This window comes from Coenobita brevimanus, chromosome 110, assembly GCF_032717465.1.
Source record: "Coenobita brevimanus isolate Jiangsu-jjx chromosome 110, ASM3271746v2, whole genome shotgun sequence".
Classification (NCBI taxonomy): Eukaryota; Metazoa; Arthropoda; class Malacostraca; order Decapoda; family Coenobitidae; genus Coenobita; species Coenobita brevimanus.
The window spans coordinates 44,493,280-44,514,845 of record NC_137063.1 but is presented as its reverse complement, the minus strand read 5'-3'; the positions used below and the strand labels follow the sequence as shown (position 1 = coordinate 44,514,845).

The window sequence follows — 21,566 nt, the reverse complement described above, 5'->3', positions numbered from 1 at the left end:
ACATGAAAAGATGTGGAGAAATTTTCAGCAAATCTTCAGAAAATAGCAACTATGTGGATATGCAGAAGCCTATTACTTTTGGTAAGGATTTGATCAAAGATGACCGAATGCCGGCTGCCTTATACTTTTTAATATAAATTGTCATTTTGCGAAACACAGTGAGTGAATTCCATAGAGTTTTGTTAATTTCCTTCAGATTTGATTTGTAGATATATCTAACTACATATTTTGGCGGGCCACTAGCATTCGGCCTCCAAATACTTTTGTTTCATTTGCCATATAATAGTATGAGTGTAAATAAAAGCCCGTACCAGTGTTTGTGTCGGGGCATTAAACTGAGCTAGTGGTGTTAAAGGAACAGCCAGGGAAAGTTTTGCGTTACCCACTGTTTGGTCAACGAATAGTCACGAAGCAGCAGCCAGACCCCGTATGTCTGATAACTGTGAGTAGGAGGTAGGATGGCCGGGAGGCGAAAAATTTTTTCCTGCCCAGTTCCGTCACTTTGCACATATGGCATCGTTGCCCTGTGTTTAGTTTGGCACCGCCGCGCAGCAGTGAACCATATCGGATGCCAGGTTTAGTATTCATCACAATTATTTACTTTTTTTATGCTTGACTATAAATATAATACCTGACTATCTATATTTTACATGGATTGAAAGAATAATAGAGACATAGAGGTCATATAGTTTTCGCTGCCTTAGCTTAAATAAATATAAAAAGGGGCCATACCACTGTCTTTGCTTCGTCACTCGTCTGCTGAGAGAGAGAGAGAGAGAGAGAAGATACTCTCTACACTTTGCTAAAATTAGTTATATGTTGATTTAATGAAAATGCGGTACGTCTTAGGGGTGGTACATGACTACTCGTTGAGAACACTTATCAGTAACATATGTTGTAGGCCTATACTACTTTCCCTGTCATTTCTTGTCATTGCTCCCAGACGTACGATTCAATCAGTTGTGTTTACAATCGGCAATGGCGCATCACTGGGTCTGCTGGTCATGAATCAACTTCAAGGTAAGCTTTGGTGTAACGGGGTTGTTAATAACAGTAACTTGGTTAGTTTTTAGAGTGAGCATCATGCGTAGGCCTGCCTATTATATAGAACCAGAGAGTGGACGCTAACAGAAGAATAAAAGGGATATAGCAAGGCCATGAGAGTCGGGTCAGGTGAGTGCAACAATGGGTTCTGGGAGGCCACAAATGGTATGGAGAAGTGGGAAAATATATAGAGGAGTGACTGTTTTCCCCTATATGGAAAAGGCATTGTAGCAAGAGCAAAAATGGTGTATCTTGACAAAGCATGGAGGAACTTTTGTGTGGTAAATTCTAAGTTTTGGACGTCTCTGAAATTCATGTTCATATATATATATATATATATATATATATATATATATATATATATATATAGATATATAATTTTTTCATTATTTTAGACAGTTCTAAGTAACTTTCCTTTACCGTGTGGCATATTTACGGGAAATAATTTCAATTTTACTCATTTAAAGAACCAGCCCAACCTTACCTAACCTATCCTTGAGGAGTAAAATAAAAACTCAAAAGGTTTTGGCGCCCCTTCGGTCCCAAGTCAGTCCTTTTCAGCTCTTCCACAGTCCCTCCTTTCCTTCTTTTCCCTTGTGCTTGCTGTACCTCCTCTCTGTCTTGTCCTTTACCTTTCATGGGGTGATGTGAAGCCCACCGAAGTGCCCCTGTTAACTGAGTGGAATATGTGAATGCAGCTTCCACCCAGGAGCCAACCTTCGCAATTATCCCTGTGCCTTACTGTTGTTGGGTGCTGTCTGTCGACAGGGAACATAAGTCCACTGTTTATGATAACCTTACAAGAGTGATTGGTTGTCTGTGGTAGATGGGTCAGTTGTCCAGACTGAATGGGGTTATTATACAACAACAACTAGTCCACTCCTCATATGAGGATACTGTTCACTCGTGGTGAGGGTCTAATGACGTACCATATAAAAAGAAAAAAGAATAAAAATTGTTGCCACCAATTTTCATTGACCACCTGCATCATAATCCTCACTTTCAGCTCTCTTTCTATCCCTCTGGTTCTGTTTGTCATTTGTACCTTCTTTGTTGCCTGGTCTTTCGTACTAAGTGATTGGAAGTTGTTATTGTTGTTGTATGATAACCCCAATCAGTGTGTACAACTGACCTATGTACCACAGGCGAGCAATTGCTCATGCAAGATAATCCCATGCAGTTGACATATGTTCCCTTGCGACAGACAGCACTCCACGACGGTGAGGAGCAGGAATATTGTGAAGGTTTGGCTCCTAGGTGGAAGCTGCAGTCGCACATTCCACCCAGTTAACAGGGGCACCTCGGTGGGCTTCACATCACCCCCATGAAATGTAAAGGACAAGACAGAGAGGAGGGACAGCAAGCACAAGGGTAAAAGAAGGAAAGGAGGGACAGCAAGCACAAGGATAAAAGAAGGAAAGGAGGGACAGCAAGCACAAGGGTAAAGGAGGGACAGTGGAAGAGCTGAAAAGGACTGACTTGGGACCGAAGGGGCGCCAAAACCACTGCATGGGATAAACTTGCAGGGGCGATTGCTTGCCTATGGTAGATGGGTCAGTTGCACAGACTGTCTGAGATTATTCACGAACAACAAAGTAGACCCTTAATATGACAACAATAATTGCTTATTTTCCAGTCATTATTTTACATTCAGTCCCTCACTGAAGATCAGCAAATGTGTTCCCAGCCCAGTGCTATTACCAAATAGAATATATTAAGTGAGTTTATTTTTTTAATTCCTTGTTTCTCTTGATTTACTTATTTTGCACACAATGGTCTATAACAGGGGTTCCCAACCTGGGGTAAATTACCCCAAGTGGGGTAATTTGGTCTTTTGTGAAGGGTAATGGGGGAGGTAACAAAAAAAAAAAAAATCTAAAAATCATACCAGTTATGACAGACTTTCAGACCTATACTAAAATTCAGAGATGAATGTTTAAAGTCATGTTTATTTGGTATCAGTGTTAATAATAAAAATAAATTACTCCTTGCAATAACTCTTGGTTTTAGCCTAACCTTTAATTAAGTCCTACATTCAAACTAAAATCTAGGCATCAAAATGTTAAGCAGCTAAAATGCAATTGTGGAAACATAAGCAATGAGGGGTAATGAGTGAAGGGAGGTGTGGAAAATGGGGTAATGGGTAAATAAAGGTTGGGAACCCCTGGTCTATAATGTCTCATGTCTGACCCAATGCCTGTCATCAGCACATGGGAAATAGCATATGGTGCCTGGTGCTGTGTAATATTTAACCCTTTAACCGCGGGTATTGTTTTGGCCTGACTGTCCTCTCCCGCGGGGGTTTCAGCCAAATGTAAACAAACCTTTAAACCTTAATAACTCTGCACAGAATAAAGCTAGAGAAAAAAATAAGGTACCATTAGAAAGTACTAACCTTCAGCTTTCCATTGATGTAGGTTTCATGACTCTCTTGACTTTCACAGGACAGGCAGTGCCGTTAGAAGTGAGGGGTGTAAAATCACTATTTTTCGCTCACACACCATTACCTTCGCTCATACACCATTACCAAATGCCAACCTCATTCTGATAATAATACTATAAACATATATGAACACTGCACATACGATAAACACCCACTCTGTGTTCACTGAGGCAGGTAAAAGGCACTGTAATTACCCACACTTCACTGCCACATCAGCGGTGTTGTAATCACTATTTTTCGCTCACACACCATTACCAAATGCCAACCTCATTCTGATAATAATACTATAAACATATATGAACACTGCACATACGATAAACACCCACTCTGTGTTCACTAAGGCAGGTAAAAGGCACTGTAATTGCCTGCACTTCACTATCACATCAGCAGTGTTGTCACTCACACAGCTGGACAGATACTGATGCGTGTTTGGTCCGGGGTGGGGTGGGGGGCCCAGGGGGTGGGAGGTGGGGCCCGAAGGGGGGGAAGAGGGAGGTGGAGGTTGGCTGGAGTGAAAGAACTTAATAGCTACTCTCCCTTGAAACAATTGGCGCTCGGAAAAAACGCGGGGTATTCAAAATATTCACAAACATTCGAGAATGACACCCGCGGTTTGGTCCAGTTTTTGCAGTGTCATTCTGGAATGACACCCGCGGTTAAAGGGTTAATAAAGATTATACCGTAACAAATAAAGCTTTGCATTTCATCAAATACAAAAACCCTTCAAGCATACTTAACATGAAATAAAGGACATGAGAACATGAAAATAATCTGAAATGTAACCTGACATATGATTTTACTAATATACCTAAGAAAAACGAGAAAATAATCTGAAATCTAACCTGACAAATGATTTTACTAATATACCTAAGAAAAACAAGAAAATAATCTGAAATCTAACCTGACATATATACCTAAGAAAATGTCTAATGAAACATTGATATTCAGGCATCATTGATACCAATATTTCCCAGCTTGCAACAGAAATTACCAAGGTTAACCCTTAAGAATGATCATGAAAAGCGTTTTAGGTGATAAAATATTATGGGTCATTAACCTCTCTCTCTCTCTCTCTCTCTCTCTCTCTCCTGTAAACACAGCTGATTGAATCGTACGTCTGGGAGCAATGACAGGTAAAGTAGTATAGGCCTACAACATATGTTACTGATAAGTGTTCTCAACGAACAGTCATGTACCACCCCTAAGACGTACCGTATTTTCATTAAATCAACATATAACTAATTTTAGCAAAGTGTTGAGAGTATCTTCCTTGCATACTCACTTTTTATTGATGACCCTGCATGTTATTTTTTTATACTGTTTCAATCTCTCTCTCTCTCTCTCTCTCTCTCTCTCAGCAGACGAGTGACGAAGTAAAGACTGGTATGGCCCCTTTTTATATTTATTTAAGCTAAGGCAGCGAAAACTATATGACCTCTATGTCTCTATTATTCTTTCAATCCATGTAAAATATAGATAGTCAGGTATTATATTTATAGTCAAGCATAAAAAAAGGTAAATAATTGTGATGAATACTAAACCTGGCATCCGATATGGCTCACTGCTGCACGGCGGTGCCAAACTAAACACAGGGCAACGATGCCATATGTGCAAAGTGACGGAACTGGGCAGGAAAAAAAATTTCGCGGCCGGGAGTGGGAAGGTTTGGAGAGTTGCTCACCTCACAGTATCAGTAGCCAATGATCATGCGTCTGACGTATTCACAAAGTGCTAGAGTGGTATGTTGTTTGTATGGTATCACACTGTGCTCTGAGTCTGTCTACATTACAGCATCTATAATATATGTTTTCTGTCAAAGTTATGTTTCTTTGCCTCCGTTTTGTAATGTTTGACAGGAATGGTACTGGTAGTTACAGAGACTGATCTTATAATTAGGACCTCCCATGTCATTCTTTCTAAAGGAAAATGAAGTCTGTTAATCGCTCATACAATTTTTTTTTTTTTTTTAATTATTACACGTTACTCTAGACTCAATGTTCGAGATGAATAATTACCAGAATAACACTGGAAATGTTTGCAGGCAGATGTTTATAGTGGGATGACTGAGGAATAATTAAACAAGTTTATAATAATTTACACACGCGCGCAGTATATATATATATATATATATATATATGGTAATTGGCTGACTCATACAGGACTGGTGTGTTGGTATTAGTGAGGGTGTGTTCTTACTGCTAGGAAATTATTTTGTTCAGGTTACGAGAACATTTTATTAGTGAGGGGGTTAATGAAGCCTGTATCTAAACCCTCCAGTTTGTAAAAGTGCTTCCCATATTGCATCAGACCATCTGGTAAATATACATGTATTTCAGATGATGTGGCATCATCCATTTTCAGGCAACTAAGCTGTTCCGGTCTCATACTGAAGCATCAGGTTTTAAACCCATCAATCCATGGGCATTTTTTTTTGTGTTTATCTACAGTGGCTATCTGCACTCAATTTATTCAGGGAGGGAGCCATTTAGGGAAAGAGTATCAAAGTCCGTCCCACCTTTTGTTCCAATATTTTTGGCCCCCCTAAGCTAACAAACTTTCAGTCCCACAGTTAATCTACAATATTTGGTTTATTAACAGCTGACTTTTGGTTTTTGCAAGAAGTCATTGATATTACTTATTTTTTCTTTGATTACAGTATGACTACCCAGCTAACGTGATGTAAGCTTACTCTGGCTAATTAACCCTAAGCTGTGTGCAATTGTTGATATTCTACTGTACCTTTTCTGGAATAATTGACTGGTAGATAGGCAGATTATGAAAGTTATATACCTGGAAGGTGTGCCTGTGAGATAGAGCCAGGTGTACAGGGATTTGAATGAGAGTGTGGCCCATTGAATTGGGCAGACTTTGGTTAGTTCTCATTCTATCAAGTTTTCTTTTTATCTGGATCTTACCTCACCCTGTTTTTAAGTTGGAAAAGAGATCTGAATGATGATGATGGGGAAAATGAGGGAATAATTATGCTGTACAGTACCTACATATGGAAATGTTTTCTGGTAAGATACAGCTGTTGGCCTGAAGTAGTATCTTCCCAATAAACAGTATTTTAGAATGTGGGTGTAATTTTTCTTTTCTTTCCTTTCTCTGTGGAACCTACTTCTCCCTATCCCTAGGTGGGAAAGATTGATGATGGTGATCATTTAATGTAGCTCACAACTCTATTAAATAATGATATTTTAACATTTTGTTATAATCAGACTCCTGTAGCTCGCCTAAATTAACTTAACATGGAAAACTTAGCCAGTGATATTAGCTATGGAAAACTTAGCCAGTGATATTAGTTACTGCATACACATCCAATCAAAATCATCCTGGGCTAATCACATAGCCAAACATGTTCATTCCCAGTGTAAACCAACTTGGCCCTCATTAGCCCTTATTTATATTCTTGGCACTGCCAGGTCTGTTATTTTCAGAGTAGTGAGACTTTGTAGCGAGGGAGAGGCTGTACTTATTTTCTCCAGCTCAAAAGTCTCAAAGAGAATAAAATCATATTGGACCAGCCCCCCCAAAAAAAAGTGCCTAAAGAGATTAAGCTTATCCAACCCAACTCATCCATACCATGCACTTCACATATTATCCTAATCCCAACACATGAACACTGGTGAAGCCTCAATTTGAACTTCCCCATTAACTTAATTATTGTAACCCTGCCTTCTCACATTAACATAACTTGAGGTACCTGATAATCCATTAACCCATTCTACTCGAAGACATCTTGCTGCCATGGGATAGCTTTATTTGTATGAGGAAATCTCTGACTGTGAAGAGTTAAGGCCTTAACCAACTCCTCCAGACAAAAAAGTCTCTCAAACTGAAGAAAATTGTATGGTGGTGTTAAGAATAAACTTTAAAAATGTCATCAGATGGAAGAGGTTAAAGCCAACTCTGACTCTGATTACTCCATTAACCTAAACTAACAAGAGACTGATGAGGAGAGTGTATGTGAGTGAGGTGGAGGGGGGAAGGGGGAGGCCAAGGATGAGATGGAGGGATGGAGTGGAAAGGTATATGAGAGAGGAGGATGTGAGCTGGGAGCAGGGCAACGAAATGGCAGGGGACAGGGCGACATGGAGGCGATTTGTTTGTGGCCACTTCTTACGGGATTGAGGCATCTGGCAATAGATAGATAGGTAGAACCAGTCTAAGACTTGTCTCATTAGCTTTATCTGATTCAGTATAATCTAACCAGTCCATCTCATCTGTAACAATGAATTTCACCCCCTTCTGTAAGCCAAACCACCTTCCCACAGGTTCTGCATGGTTTACAGTTCCACCTGTCCACTGTTAACCTCACACATTCCAGTTTACCCCAGACCTTCCCCTCCATGTATTCAACTTCTTCTGTTCCTCAGCATCATCACCCCTTTCTCCATTCAACCCCCTTTTCCTTTTCTTCTTTATGTCCCCAAGGCACTCGAGCCCTTTCTACTCGCTCCCCTCGTTGAATCCACCTGTCATACCTTCCATCCATTTGCTTTAATTCCTTCACTATGATTAACTGGACAGGTTAGATGTAGCTTTCAGTAATTCCTTCAGTATGAGAAATTGCCCTTAAGTTGAATCAAACTGTCTGACTTCACTTTGACAACAAAGTGAAAAAGACACTTTCCACATTACCAGAAACAAACCTCCTTCTCCAAATCAAATCACCCTCCCACAGGTCCCATATGACAAATAAAGTTATACCTGGTTACTTTAAAGCACCTTACTCAGGTGATGTATTCCTCATAGTCTTTAGCTGTGGAGAAACTTTCTGAACTGGTTTGATTAGATATAGTCATCATTTACTTCTTGAGTTTGATAAATTTCTCTTTATCTGAATTCATTTGTCTTATGGTGGCAAGAACAAAGTGAAAAAGATGTCCTCACAGTTTTTGCTGTACCCCAGCTCCCTCATCTCTTGATCAAACCACCCTTGAATAAATTCTGCATGGCACAGAGTTCACCCTGTCAACTTCTAATCACTCCAGCAAGGGGGCATGCTGCTTAATTAATTCTTGTTGCTACAAGTCACTATTACTCAGCATAGGAAATCCTCTGGTAGTGATGGGATTGATGAGGTCTTTATTTAATCCCTCCAGTTTGAAAAATTTTTCTTGAACTGAATCAGTTGTTTGGAAATAACAAGAATGCATTTTAAAATACTGTGCATGTGCATCAATTTCATGTAGCCTCAATCCAAAACCACCCCTCCTATAAATTAACCCTAACCCTGCATTCAGTTGCTCTAAGTTGTCACCCTCCTACAGGTGCTGCATGGCATAGAGTTCCACCCATTCAGCACATATGCCCGGTCTGTGCTGACGGTCAATGCCACCTCCACTGCAAACTACACATGCTCGGCAGAAAATGTGGTACAAGACCGCCGCACCACTGACTCCAGGACATTCACTGTATCTGTTGTACATCCTGTCAGCCGTGAGTATGGTGGAGTGAATTTCAAACTACAGTAATTCTTCTCGTAACACTGTAAATGCCCTCCTAAAAACTACCATATTAAGTGAAAATAACTTTTAGTGAGGATTAAATTTCAGCAAGAAACATTACTTTCACAAATACCAATGATTCTTAGTTAAGGCAACAAATAGATGTAAGTATATAAAGTATCCATATTGTATATATTTTGTATTCAAAGTTCATGAACAGTTTAAAGAAGTAATAAGTTTTCAAGATTAATGCAATTGTGAATTGTTTCAGCTCAGTCAGTTAAGTACCTGCCATTGTACTCTCATTCCTCCTCTGACATTATAATCATTACTTCATGAGGAAAGGGAAAGGATACTTGAGTTTGGGGAAGCAATGAACATGATTGTGTGCAACACACACTTTAGGAAAAGAGAGAATAGGTTGATTATACAGTAACCCCTCCAATATCTGGATCAATAGAGCCATAGGCAGGTCCGGATAGTGGTCCTGTCCGGATATTGGGCCCCAGCTTATGGACTAGTACTTATGGACCCTAAGTCTGAAAAACACCTATACAACTCCCTCTGGACATGCATTGCACCTATTTAAGACCCAAATCACACCAATAAGGGACATAAAAGACTGAAATAAATGCAAAAGAACCATAAAATGAGGTTTTAGAGGTGAGTTTATACAATATTAAACATTCTGGGTACTTACAAGTCCCTTGCTCTTGGACTGGTTTGAACCGCCAGTTTGCAGTCCACAGTTAATCCTCTGCACTCTAAATTCTAATTTCTTAACACTGCACAACACTGTAAATTCCTGTGTGTTCTAGTGGCAAGGTATTGCAGTTTATTCACTGTTTATTCACAAAAAACAAGCACCTGTGGCTTGCACTGTTATGAGTATCTGCTCTCCATCGGAGTTAAGCTGTGACTGTTGATGTTGGTGGGGTAACAGAGTTGCCAGATCGCAACAGCCACATTACCAATCTCCTCAACTTTCATTGTCAAATATAACTTTTCATTACCAAATTCGTAAAGCTAGCATATATTCTTCACTAATTATATATACAAGTGGAAATACATGTAATCACTCTCCTTATAACTAACACCATGTTGATTATTTTCACACTATGTAGGGTAGCAGATTGATCAGAGAGAGCAAACAATCCACCATCTCCATCCTGTGTATCCTCATACATGTGAAAAATCCATTTGGTAATGCATTATTCTAATTCATTACCAAACGAATTTTTCATTACCAAATTGGCCCACACTTGGTAATGAAAAATACCAAATGGCAACCTGACAGGGGAGGGGGGAGGGGGAGGAAGGAAGGGGTGAAGGGACCATGGTGTAACAGCTGTTTGGCGCCAGGCGGGAATTTCAAATTATGGGAGGGAAAAAAATCAGATTTTTTTCCAATTTTTTGCGGTTTTTGGCCCATTTTGGGAATATTGGATCCCAGGAGGATTATGTCCGGTTAGTGGGGATGTTCGGATATTGGGCGTTCGGATATTAGAGGGATTACTGTATATGAGTCTGGGGGAAATGGCCACCAGATAGACTATTTCCTGGTCTGGAGGGCTGATAGGAGGTTAGTGAGGGATGCTAAAGTTATAGGGAGTGAAGAGTGTGTGCAATAACACAAGTAATTGATATGTGACAAGGTGCTTAAGGAATGAGTGATGAAAATGAGGACGACCAATGTTCCTTGGAGGAAAATAAAAAAGTTGAAAAACCAAGCAGTAAAGGATTCCTTCTATAACGAGATGAGCAGAGTAGGGGTTGAACACGGAGCTGTTGACAGAAGTGTTAATGAACAGTACAGAGCTCTTAAGATCAGTCTCCTGAGAGTTATTGATTCAGTGTGTGGATGGGCAAGGGATCCCCACCCCCCCAGACATTGGGTAAGTTGGTGGTGGGATGAGGGTGTAGAAGCTGAAGTTAAGGAGAAAACTCTTTTCCAGGAATGGAAAAAGGATGGTAACAAAGAGGAATACTTGGCTGTCAAGCAGAAGACAAGAAAAGAAGTTTGCATGGCAAAATCTGAATCTCAGAGACATACTGGATAACTTAAATATTGTGGAAAGGAAGAATATGATATTTAAGGTGGTAAATCAGATGAAGAGGGAAAACAGAGATACTATAGGTGAGCAGTGTGTGAAGAGTGAAGGATAGTGGTGAATAGTGGGGATATTAAAGATGTCTGAAGAGAGCATTATAAACAGTTGTTGAATGAAGAGTTTGACTGGAACAGGGAAGGTTTGAAGCCAACAGATCCAGTGTTTGACTCATGGCCTTTAATTGATGTTGCAACTGTGAGCAGGCAGATAGGCAGGATGCAGGTGGTGAAGGCAGCAGGTGTATCTGGGTTGACTGCTGAAATGTTGAAGACCTCAAGAGATACAGGAGTGGAGTTAGTTGCTGACTTGATAAATACAATCATATATGAGCCTTTTGTCCTCCCCCCCCCTTTTTTTTAATAATGTGTCCGACTCAAGGGATAGGCATCATAGCCTGTTATCATGGCCCAGCAGTCCTCCTATGTCCATACACCTCCACATGTCACCACTTCGGCACTAACAACCACCGTCCATATTGAATACATGCTAGGGCTGTCTCGTACAGGACTGATGTACTGTATTGGTATTAGTGGGGGTATTTTTACAGCATGTCAGTGGGTCGTCTGGTGGATCAATAAAGTCTGCTTTTAATGAAATTTGAATCCTTAAACTGTTCCCTACTCCAGCGGGGATTTGAACCTGTGTCCATTACCACCTCTCTTCTGATTCGGCCACTGCCTCCCTGAGTGTGACTGTAAATGTGTACAAGGAGAAGGGTGCTGCCCTGGAAAGAGAAAATTATAGATGCACAAAGCTTTTGGACCACATAATGAAGGTAATGGAGAGAGTCTTAGAAGGTATGATTACAGAAAGAGTGAACACTGATGAGATGCAGTTTGGGTTTATGCCAGGCAGAGGGACCACTGATGACGTAGTCATTGTTCAACAGCTTTCAGAAAAAATACATTGGAAAGAACAGGGATCTGTACTAGTTTTTGTTGACTTGGAGAAGGCCTTTGACAGAGTCCCCAGGGATTTGGTGAAGTGGGCAGTGAGAAAGCTTGGGATCGGGGTAGTAGCTGGTTAGGGTGGTTATGGCTATGTATATGGGTGTTTGCACTTAGGTAAGAGTGAATGGAGATTTGAGTGTTGGATTTTCTGTGGATGTTGGCATGCATCAGAGGTCAGTTCTTAGCCCCTTGTTGTTTATCATGGTACCAGAAGCCCTCTCACGTAACTTCAGAAATGGACTCCTATGGGAGATGTTGTATGCTGTTGATTTGGTGTTGATTGCAAAGAATGAAAGGGAGGTGGAGGAAAGATTTAGGAAGAGGAGTGATGGTATGGGACACAAGGGCTTGAGAGTAAATGCAGATAAAACAAAGATGATGGTATCTAGAGCTTGTGGCGGTACAATACTGTCAAAGAAGGAGGAGAGTGGCCATTTTTAATTTGTCACAAGGGTGTGGGAAGTAATTCCATCTTGTGCAGTGTTTGTGATAAGTGGGTGCTCAAGAGAAGTAAAGCCCCAAGTTTCTCACCTAATTGGTTCCATGAAAAGTACCATGAACAATGAACCTGATAAAGTTGGGGCAATTGATCCTATGGGAAAGAGGCTAATTGGTTCTGGGTTCCATGCCAGCTCTCCCTAAAACCCATTTATGCTATGTAAACTTTACCAATCACACCTGAAAAGAAACTAGTATTAATACAACATGCATAATAGGCAAGGAAGCTCGCATTGAAGGCTGGTGCATAATAGGCATGGAAACTCACATTGAAGGCTGGAGTGAGGTGTTTAATGAAAGGGATAGGTATGTAATTTCCAAGGCAGGTGGTGAGGCTACTGCGCCCTGCCACCTCAAGCACCTCCACCCTTCTCTGCCTCAGCTGCCTCCACCTCTCCATGCAACACATCCATCCCGTGCTGCATCTCTTCTACAGCAATAGCGGCAAACAAGTAATGATCACTTTCTGTTGTCAGCTTGTTTACGTTTTCTCATCGCAAACAGAGGGGTTTTTGCGTGAAACTCAGTGTTTGGGAATACAGTATATGCAGGCTACCACTAACCATGAAACCGCAAACGAAGATATCACTAAACTTGGGGCTTTACTGTAGTGGTATTAGAGGTAAACTGTGAGATAATGCTGACTTCATGTGTGCAGTGTGTCGGGGAAAGCATGTGGAGATTATCAGGCGTGAAAGGATTGATCTTGCTGGTGAGTCTCTAGAGTGTGTAGAAGAGTTTTGTTTTCTGGGAGACATGTTAAGTGCTGGAGGTGGAGCTGGAACTAGCATTGTGGCTAGAGTAAGGAGTGGTTGAAAAAAGTTCAGGGAGGTGTAGCCTCTCCTGACATTGAGAGGGCTCACCCTCCTTGCTAAAGGATCTTTGTATGTGACTGTGTTAGGAGTGTAATGCTGTATGTAGTGAGACCTGGGCAGTAAAGGAAGAGGATATTCACAGCCTCAAACATACAGAAATTACAATGATTAGGTGGATGTGCAGTGCGTCCTTGAATGCGAGGTCTGGGGGGGGCTAGGTTTATGATGGAAGGGTTAAGAGGTAGGATGGGACTGGAGTGTATTGGTGTTGTGATGAGGAGAGGTAGATTGAGGTGGTTTGAGCATGTAGAGAGGATTGGGAATGACATTTGGGTGCAGAAAGTGAAAAGTGTTAACGTTAGGGGTATGGTTGCAAGAGGTAAACTGAAAAAGACCTAGGATGAAGTCATTGAGCATGACCTCAGAGATAAGGGACTAAATAGGGAGGCTACTAGAGATTGAGCAGCATGGAGAGCCATCATTAGATGCCCAAGGCTGGCACATGCAAGCAAACAAAAAACAAAAACTTCATGCATAACAGTTTGGTTAGTCATTCATTAACCATAACTTTTACCTTTGTATCTCTTACTCTGCCTCCCAGCTATCATTTCCACAGCAGCATAATAATAATTGTTGTATATGTGAGAATTAACTCAGTCAGTCATTCCTTGACCTCAGACCATGGTCCAGACATCATTTCCCTGGTGTTATCATAATAGTCTTTGTATTCATAATATGACTCATTGGGTAATTGTCCCTTGACCTTGTTTCACACTCTTCCTCCTTGCCATCATATTCTGAGAATTGTCCAGTCATTCCAATTCTATTGTCCTGACTTGCACTCCACCTTTCAGCCATCACATTCTTTGTGACTGGTTGCTGTGCTTGTAAATTTTGACTTGTTCCTTGGCCCAAACTCATACATCATATCCCAGCCATGAGTTTGTTCCTTGACTTCAGATCATGGTCCAGACATCATTTCCCTAGTGTATTCTCATGGGGTAATTGCCCCTTGCCCTTGTTTCACACTCTTCCTCCTTGCCATCATATTCTGTTTGACATCATAGTACTAATTGTATACAAGAGAATTGTCCAGTCATTCCAATTCTATTGCCCTAACTTGCACTCCACCTTTCAGCCATCATTTTCCTTGTGACTGGTTGCTGTGCATGTAAATTTTGACTTGTTCCTTGGCTCAAATTCATACATCATCTCCCAGCCATGAGTTTCATTTTTTTTAAACAAAATAGTTGGTCCAAGCATTCCTTAAGTCTGTCCCATACTTGCCTCCCTGCCATCATTTAACATGTGACATCATAAGAGCCAGTGTATGCATAAATGTCGTGTAATTCCTTTACTTTAATTCACACTCCACCTCCCAGCAATCAGACGTCCACTGGGATACTGTGCTCCTTACAATGGGCGTGTGTGTCGCAAGCACCTGGCTGGTGGGGGTCTTGTGTGGTACAACATAACTGCCACAGACCAGGGAGGCTGGCTTAATGAACACATCACCAGGGAGCTGTGGGGCGAAATGATTGACAACTTCCGGGAGCCATGCCGAACAGCTGCTGAGGTGAGTACAAGCCATCATATATGTTGCCTTTTTATTCTTTTATTTTTGGCTGGTAATTCCACAGTAAATTACAAAAATATTGCCTCTTCAAGTTTCATTGCTACTTATGAAGTAGATTTGTCAGTTCCCCAGTTTATGGCATCAGATTTATGAAAAACATAGTGATATTTTAATGCATTCCTGTCACATACCAAGGACTTCCTGTAGTGTTATTTTGGAAGACCAATTAAGGATTGAAGGAAAGCACCCACCACATGAAGTTTGTGTTGTATATGAATATTGTCACAGTTCTTGTAAAGGTGCAAATATGTTTCGAGTGCATGTGAAATCTTTTGCAAGAACTGTCATTCTTGAGAAACAAAAGACTAGGTGATGATGCCAACGATGACCACGATGATGATGATGATGATGATTTGCTGTACAGTAATCTCTCTATTATCTGGACGTCCATTACCCGGATGCTGTGTTCTGGCTGTTCCAAACCATTATTCATATATTTTTCCCACTGTGTGGACATAATGCTTGCATTCATTTTGAAATTATGGTACACGAAAAATTTCTGTCCAGACAGGTGAGAATAGCCCAGTGTGCCGCCATGTCAGGCTGGTTTGTTTACCTTACATCTGCTCATTCCTGCATCATCCTTGAACATGCTTGGGGTCTCATTCACTCGGGACTTATCTTGCAATGATCATGTTGCATCTCTTGTAAAATCTGCTTCCAAGAGATTGGGTGTGCTAAGCCAACTCTGTACCTTCTGTACCCCTGCACAGATGTTGACTTTGTACAAGGGTTTTATTCGCCCCTGTGTAGAGTACAACTCTCGTGTGTGGGGAGGCTTCCCACATACAGCTCTTCTCAATAGGGTGGAGTCAAAGGCTTTTCGTCTCATCAAGTCTCCTTCTCTTACTGGCTCCCTTCAACCTCTTGTCTCTTCACCGCACTGTTGCATCTTTGTCTTTTCTGTCGCTACTTCAATGATCGCTGCTCCTTTGAACTGTCTGCTTGCATCCCTCCACCTCTATGGGCTCATAGCACCTCTCTAGCAACAAACTCTCATCCCTTTTCTGTTCATCTCTCTGATGCAAGAGATCATCGTTACTCGCAGTCCTTCATTTATGCGACAGGTCAACTCTGGAACTGTCTCCCTCTGTCTGTATTTTCTACTTCCTATGATCTCCAGTCTTTCAAATGCAGTGTGTCCAGGCATCTCGAAATGAACAGATCCTGAATTTGGCTCTCGTTTTTTTTTTTTTTTTTTTTAAATGGTTTGTGGGCCCCTGGTCTTTGGTTCCTTCTTTCTTGCATAAAAAAAAAATAAATAAATAAAAGGTACCCCTGTTGCCTGCTCTCATTTCCCATGCAACACTTGTGTTGTGAGGAGCTCCTCCCGGACCGTTGTCATGACTGTGCACGTGGTGGCTTTTATGGTGGTTCCCTACCTGCTTCAGGCCTTGCTATTCCTTGCATGCCTCTTCCTAGGGTGTGTGATGATGGCCCCTCCACCAGGGAAAAGGAATAAGGTAGTGTTGACTCTGGAGACAAAGTGGGAGATCCTGAGTAAGATTGATGTGGGATGGTCCACTTCCTGCATCCTTAAGGAGTACGACCTAGTCCACTCAACCCTACACAACATCAGGAAAGCCCATGACAAACTCACCCAGTACACAGCAGACTTTGGCCTGAAGAGCATACGCAATACTGAATGGAAGACACTGAGTTTGCCCCGGCATGTCGGAGTCGACCATTCAACACTGATCTGGTGCAAGTGTGCTAGTGAGAGGCACCAGGTTGAAGGCTGCTGCCGAGAAGTTTGCACACTTTCACAACAACCCTGACTTCAAGGCATCTGAAGGGTGGTTGTTCAGGTTTAAGTTTCAACATGGCTTTACCAATTGTAAGACCTGTGGCGAAGCTTTGGACCCTAGTGAGGAGGGAGTGGAGGAATTTTGGCAGAATTTGTTAGGCTTGATTGAGAAGGAGGGCCTCACTCTTGGTCAAGTTTGTAATGCTGACGAAACTGGCCCCTTCCACCGCTCATTGCCTGCGAACACTCTGGTAAAAGAGAAGCAGAAGCATTTGCCTGGCCACAAGTTGTCTAAGCAACGGGTATCTGTTCTGTGCTCTGCTAATGCTAATGGGTTGCACTGGCTGAAACCCATTATTATTGGGTGTGCAAAACAGCCCCATTGTCTTCATGGGTTAATGGATGTCCTTCCTGTTGTGTGGTACCATTTTTTGAAGGCCTGGTTTACCTGCAAGATCTTCACAGATTGGTTCCACGGGCATTTTATCAAGTAGGTCAGCCATTATCAAATTGAGGAACTTGAAATCACTCAGGACCAGGTAAAGTTTCTTCTTCTCCTGGACAGTGTCCCCATGCATCCCTCCAAGAAAGAATTGGATGCAGATAACGGTTGTATTAGGTGCTTGTTTTTGCCACCCATTACCACTGCTCTGATTCAAACAGTGGACCAGTGTGTGAGTGTGCCCACGAAGAGGCTGTACCAAAGAAGGTTCCTTGACAAAGTGATGGTTGTTCTCGAGGATGAGGACGAGCAGAGTCGGAGGCTCAACACTGGAGGGCAGAAGACACTGGAAAACCTGGGGTGTTGCAGCCTTAAGTCTGCAATGTACAACTGGGCAAGTGCATGGAGGGAAGTCTCCGTGAAACCCTCGAGAGTGGTTGGTCTCGTCATTTTGAAGGACACGAGAGCTGACACAACGTTTGGACTTTCTGGGCTTTGACGTGGACGACTTCCACACTAGTCTTCGTAACGCAGACAAGACTATGGATGTCAATGACATGCGGAAGTGGTTAGACGACAGTGGGGACAGTCCCACTATCCAGGTTATGTTGGACTTCAAGATTGCCACTTCTGTTGCTGCTGCCCAACCAGAGGAGAGTGACGAGGATGACCTGGAGAAGTGCAGTGCTGTACTCCAGCCATTCCCTGCCTGAGCACAATCCAGGCACATCTCAAGCAGGTGCTTGAGTATGCCGAACACCCAGAGTGTGACAGAGAGATGGTGCCTCTTTGCCCTGTGGAGGATCTATGTTCTGTGTGGGAGAGTGTCATCCAATGCCTGAATCGTCGCTCCTATCATCAGTCCAAGATCAACTCCTTTTTCAGGCCTCTGACCCCCTACCCAGTCCACCTCTTCTCTGCCACCACCACAGTGTCAAACCATGTCTTCAACGACGAAGACTTAACTTAGCATCTCATCAGCCGTTGTGTCTCTGCTGGATGTGAGTTTGCGGCTGTCTTCTGAGTCACCTAAAGTAGGCAGTCCATCACCATGTCCCACAGCCACTCCCCTGGGCCAGCTGCCGGAGATCCTTCTTGACTCTGACTTGGACTGTACTCTTCAGACTACGCCACTAGACCACATGGGATGTACTATGCCGTACAACAGCTACACCAGTGGCAGTACAACAGTCTGAGTCGAGGAGGTAGCAGGTTATTCAGCACGACACCCAGCGAGGAATCATGCGTGTTAACGTTGAATTTATCCTAGCTTACTGTACTCTGCCATGATGTTATTTTACTTTACCTTAATTTTATTTTATTTTACTATTATGTTTTGTGTGCCCACTGCATTTTTCTTGTGTAGATGGTTTTCTCATTTTTTTTCATGTCACTGCAGATTATGGCCCTGCAGTGGTGACTGCTTGACTGTGGTTGATGGGTCTGCTCTACCAAGGTACAGCAGTTGCTTGGCAGTGATTTGTAGGTCTGCTTGACCAGATAGAGTAGTGTCAAACAACAGGAACAGGTGTTGAATGATGTACTTTAGTGGCCCTTTACATGAAGTTAGTTTACATATGAATGGGGGCCAGAGGAGAGGTCCACTGTCCAGACATAGCCTCTACCAGGACATGTCTTTGGACATGTTACTTCAGATAATCGAGGGATTACTGTATCATTATTATTATTATTATTTGTTAGTGGTAGGTGAGGGTGCTAACCATCCACTCACTTGATGTAGTGCTGCTTTCAGTTTTTTTTTTTTGTGTCCGACTCTGGGCATAGGCTTCACAGCCTGCTATCAAGACCCAGCAGTCCTCGTATATACCATACACCTCTACATGTCACCACTTCGGCGCTAACACCCACCGTCCATATTGAATACATGCTAGGGCTGTCTCATACAGGACTGGTGTATTGGTATTAGCGGGGGTATTTTTACGACATGTCGGCGGGTCTTCTGGTAGATCAGTAAAGCCTGATTTAATGAAATTCAAATCCTTAAACTGTTCCCTGCCACAGCCGGGATTCGAACCTGGGTCCGTTAGGACTGCAGGCCACCTCTCTACCGATTGAGCCACCGCCTCCCCCTTTCCTCTCCTCCATCCCTCTTTCCTTCCATCCTTTTCTGTCTTTCCTCCATTCTTTCCTCGTCCCTCTACCTGCTGCTCCATCTTCTGTCTTTCTCTCCTCATTCATTCCTCTTCCTTCTGCCTGTGGGTGATTCTATACTGAGTGACAAGCCAAATGGTTTCCTGTACACCAGGAAACCATTTACTATGCTAGGTGGTAACCACATAACCAGATGTTGTCGCCTGGTGGTTTAGTGCGTAATTACGGTACTCCAATCAGATTGAGACAGTGAAGGTTTATATCCGTAGGGTGGTTGGAGTTTATTGCTCACGTAATGCCACTCAGGGATGCGTGAGGCTGGTCACTCTCATCTTAAATGTCAGGACCAACTTGCCTAGCCCAGAGCTGCTATGCTTCTCATAGGGCAATGTAGGATTGGATGATGAATGAATGAATGAGTGAATTATTTGTGGTAGGTAGGGGCGCTCACCATCCACTTACTCGATGTTGTCCTGCTTTGGGTGTCTGCCCTTTCCTCTCTTCCATCCTTCCTCTTCTGTCTTTCATTCCTTCATTCATTCTCTTTCTTCTGCCTATGGGTGACTTTACACTCCCTCTTCTGTCTTTCTTTCCTTCATTCTTTTCTCTTCCTTCTGCCTGTGGGTGACTCTACACTGAGTGACAAGCCAAATGGTTTCCTATACACTGGGAAACCATTTACAATGCTGGGTGGTAACCATATAGCCAAATTATGGCACCTGATGGTTTAGTGGGTAATTAAGGTGCTCCAGTATGATGGAGCATGTGTAGGTTTATATCCAGGAGGTGGTTGGGGTTTATTGCTCATGTAATGCCACTCAGGGATGAGTGAGGCTGGTCACTCTCATCTTAAATATCAGGACCAACTTGCCTAGCCCCAGGTTCCTACGCTTCTCTGTGGGGCAACATGGGATTGGATGATGGATGGATTATTATTATTATTATTATTTATTATTATTATTATTATTATTATTATTATTATTATTATGGCACCTGGTGGTTTAGTGGGTAAATAAGGTGCTCCAACTGGATTCAGGCTGTGCAGGTTTATATCCGTGGGGTAGGTGAGGTTCATTGCTCATATTCAATAATGCCACTCAGGGATGAGTGAGGTTGGTCACTCCCATCTAAAATGTTAGGACCAACTTGCCTAGCCTCGGGCTCCTACGCTTCTCATGGGGCAACACAGGGTTAAGTGTTCTCCAGATTCCCCAATCTAAAATCACTTAATCATGGCAGACGTTTTGGAGAGCTTCGGAGGGCCCAATAGCTGCCCAGTGCCCCAAGCAAATGGGCAGATTTGCATAGCCATGTGGAATATGAGAGGTGTGAATGAAGAAAGCAAGAGGGTGGAAGTGGTGAATGTGTTAAAAAATGTGAGATATGCCATGATGGCATTGTGTGAAACCAAGATAAAAGGGTGCGAAATGGAGGAGTAGGAGCGTGTGAAGTGTGTAAGATTGGGCATGAATGGGCAAGGAAGATGCAAGGAAGGAATTGCTTTGTTGATGAATGAGGTGTGGCAGAGATGGATGAGAGATCACAAATATGTCAGCTCGAGAAGTATGTAAGTCAAGTTCAAGTTTGAGAAGGTAAAAGTGGCAGCGATTGTAGCATATGCACCTTGTGATGACAGGAGCGAGAAAGAGAAAAACAGGTTTTGGGATGAGCTGGATGAAGCAGTGGGAGAAATGCCCAGGAACTATTAAGTGATCTTAATGGGCATATGAATGGAAGAGTAGGCACTGACCCTAAGGATGACATAATAGGTTGTGACGGAGTCCAGGACAAAATGATAATGGGAAGCTCCTGAAGGATATGTGTCAGGAAAGGAGGTTATGCATTTGTAACTGGTATTTCAAACACAAAGATGCACATAAATATACATGGTTAGAGAGAATGGAGATAGTGTTGAAAGGAACATGATTGATTACATGCTTGTAGAGAGGTTGGTGCTGGGAATGGTTGCTGATATGAGGGCCATGAGAGGACAGTGTGGAAGTCCATCAGATCATATGGTTGTGGTATGCAAGATCAAGCTGAGAGTAGCAAGGTAGATCAGGAGAGGGAGAGAAAAAATGTTCCCCCAAGCTAGACCTTATCAGATCATATAGCCCTGCTAGGTGAGAGGAGGGTGCTACCCCTCCCAGCATGGCAACTACCAGGTGTGGCTTGAACTCACGACCCCCCGGTCCTAAGTCCGACGCTCTACCACTGAGCCACTCTGCCCCCCACCCCACCCCCAGGAGAGAGAGGAGCAGTCAGGGAGAAAGACTGAAAGTCGAGAAGCTAAGGATCAAAGAAATGGCAGACAAATA

General features: G+C 42.5%; 1 protein-coding gene across 1 annotated transcript in view; it reads left to right on the top strand.

The window, feature by feature from the left end:
• LOC145417488 (tyrosine-protein kinase transmembrane receptor Ror2-like) overlaps positions 1 to 21,566 on the top strand; it is a 146,748-nt gene that overhangs the window by 19,640 nt on the left and 105,542 nt on the right. Inside the window, exons 3-4 of the mRNA XM_080286195.1 lie at positions 8,761 to 8,929; positions 14,694 to 14,887. Of these exons, the coding sequence (XP_080142321.1) occupies positions 8,761 to 8,929; positions 14,694 to 14,887 (363 nt within the window). The remainder of the gene's footprint in view (positions 1 to 8,760; positions 8,930 to 14,693; positions 14,888 to 21,566) is intronic.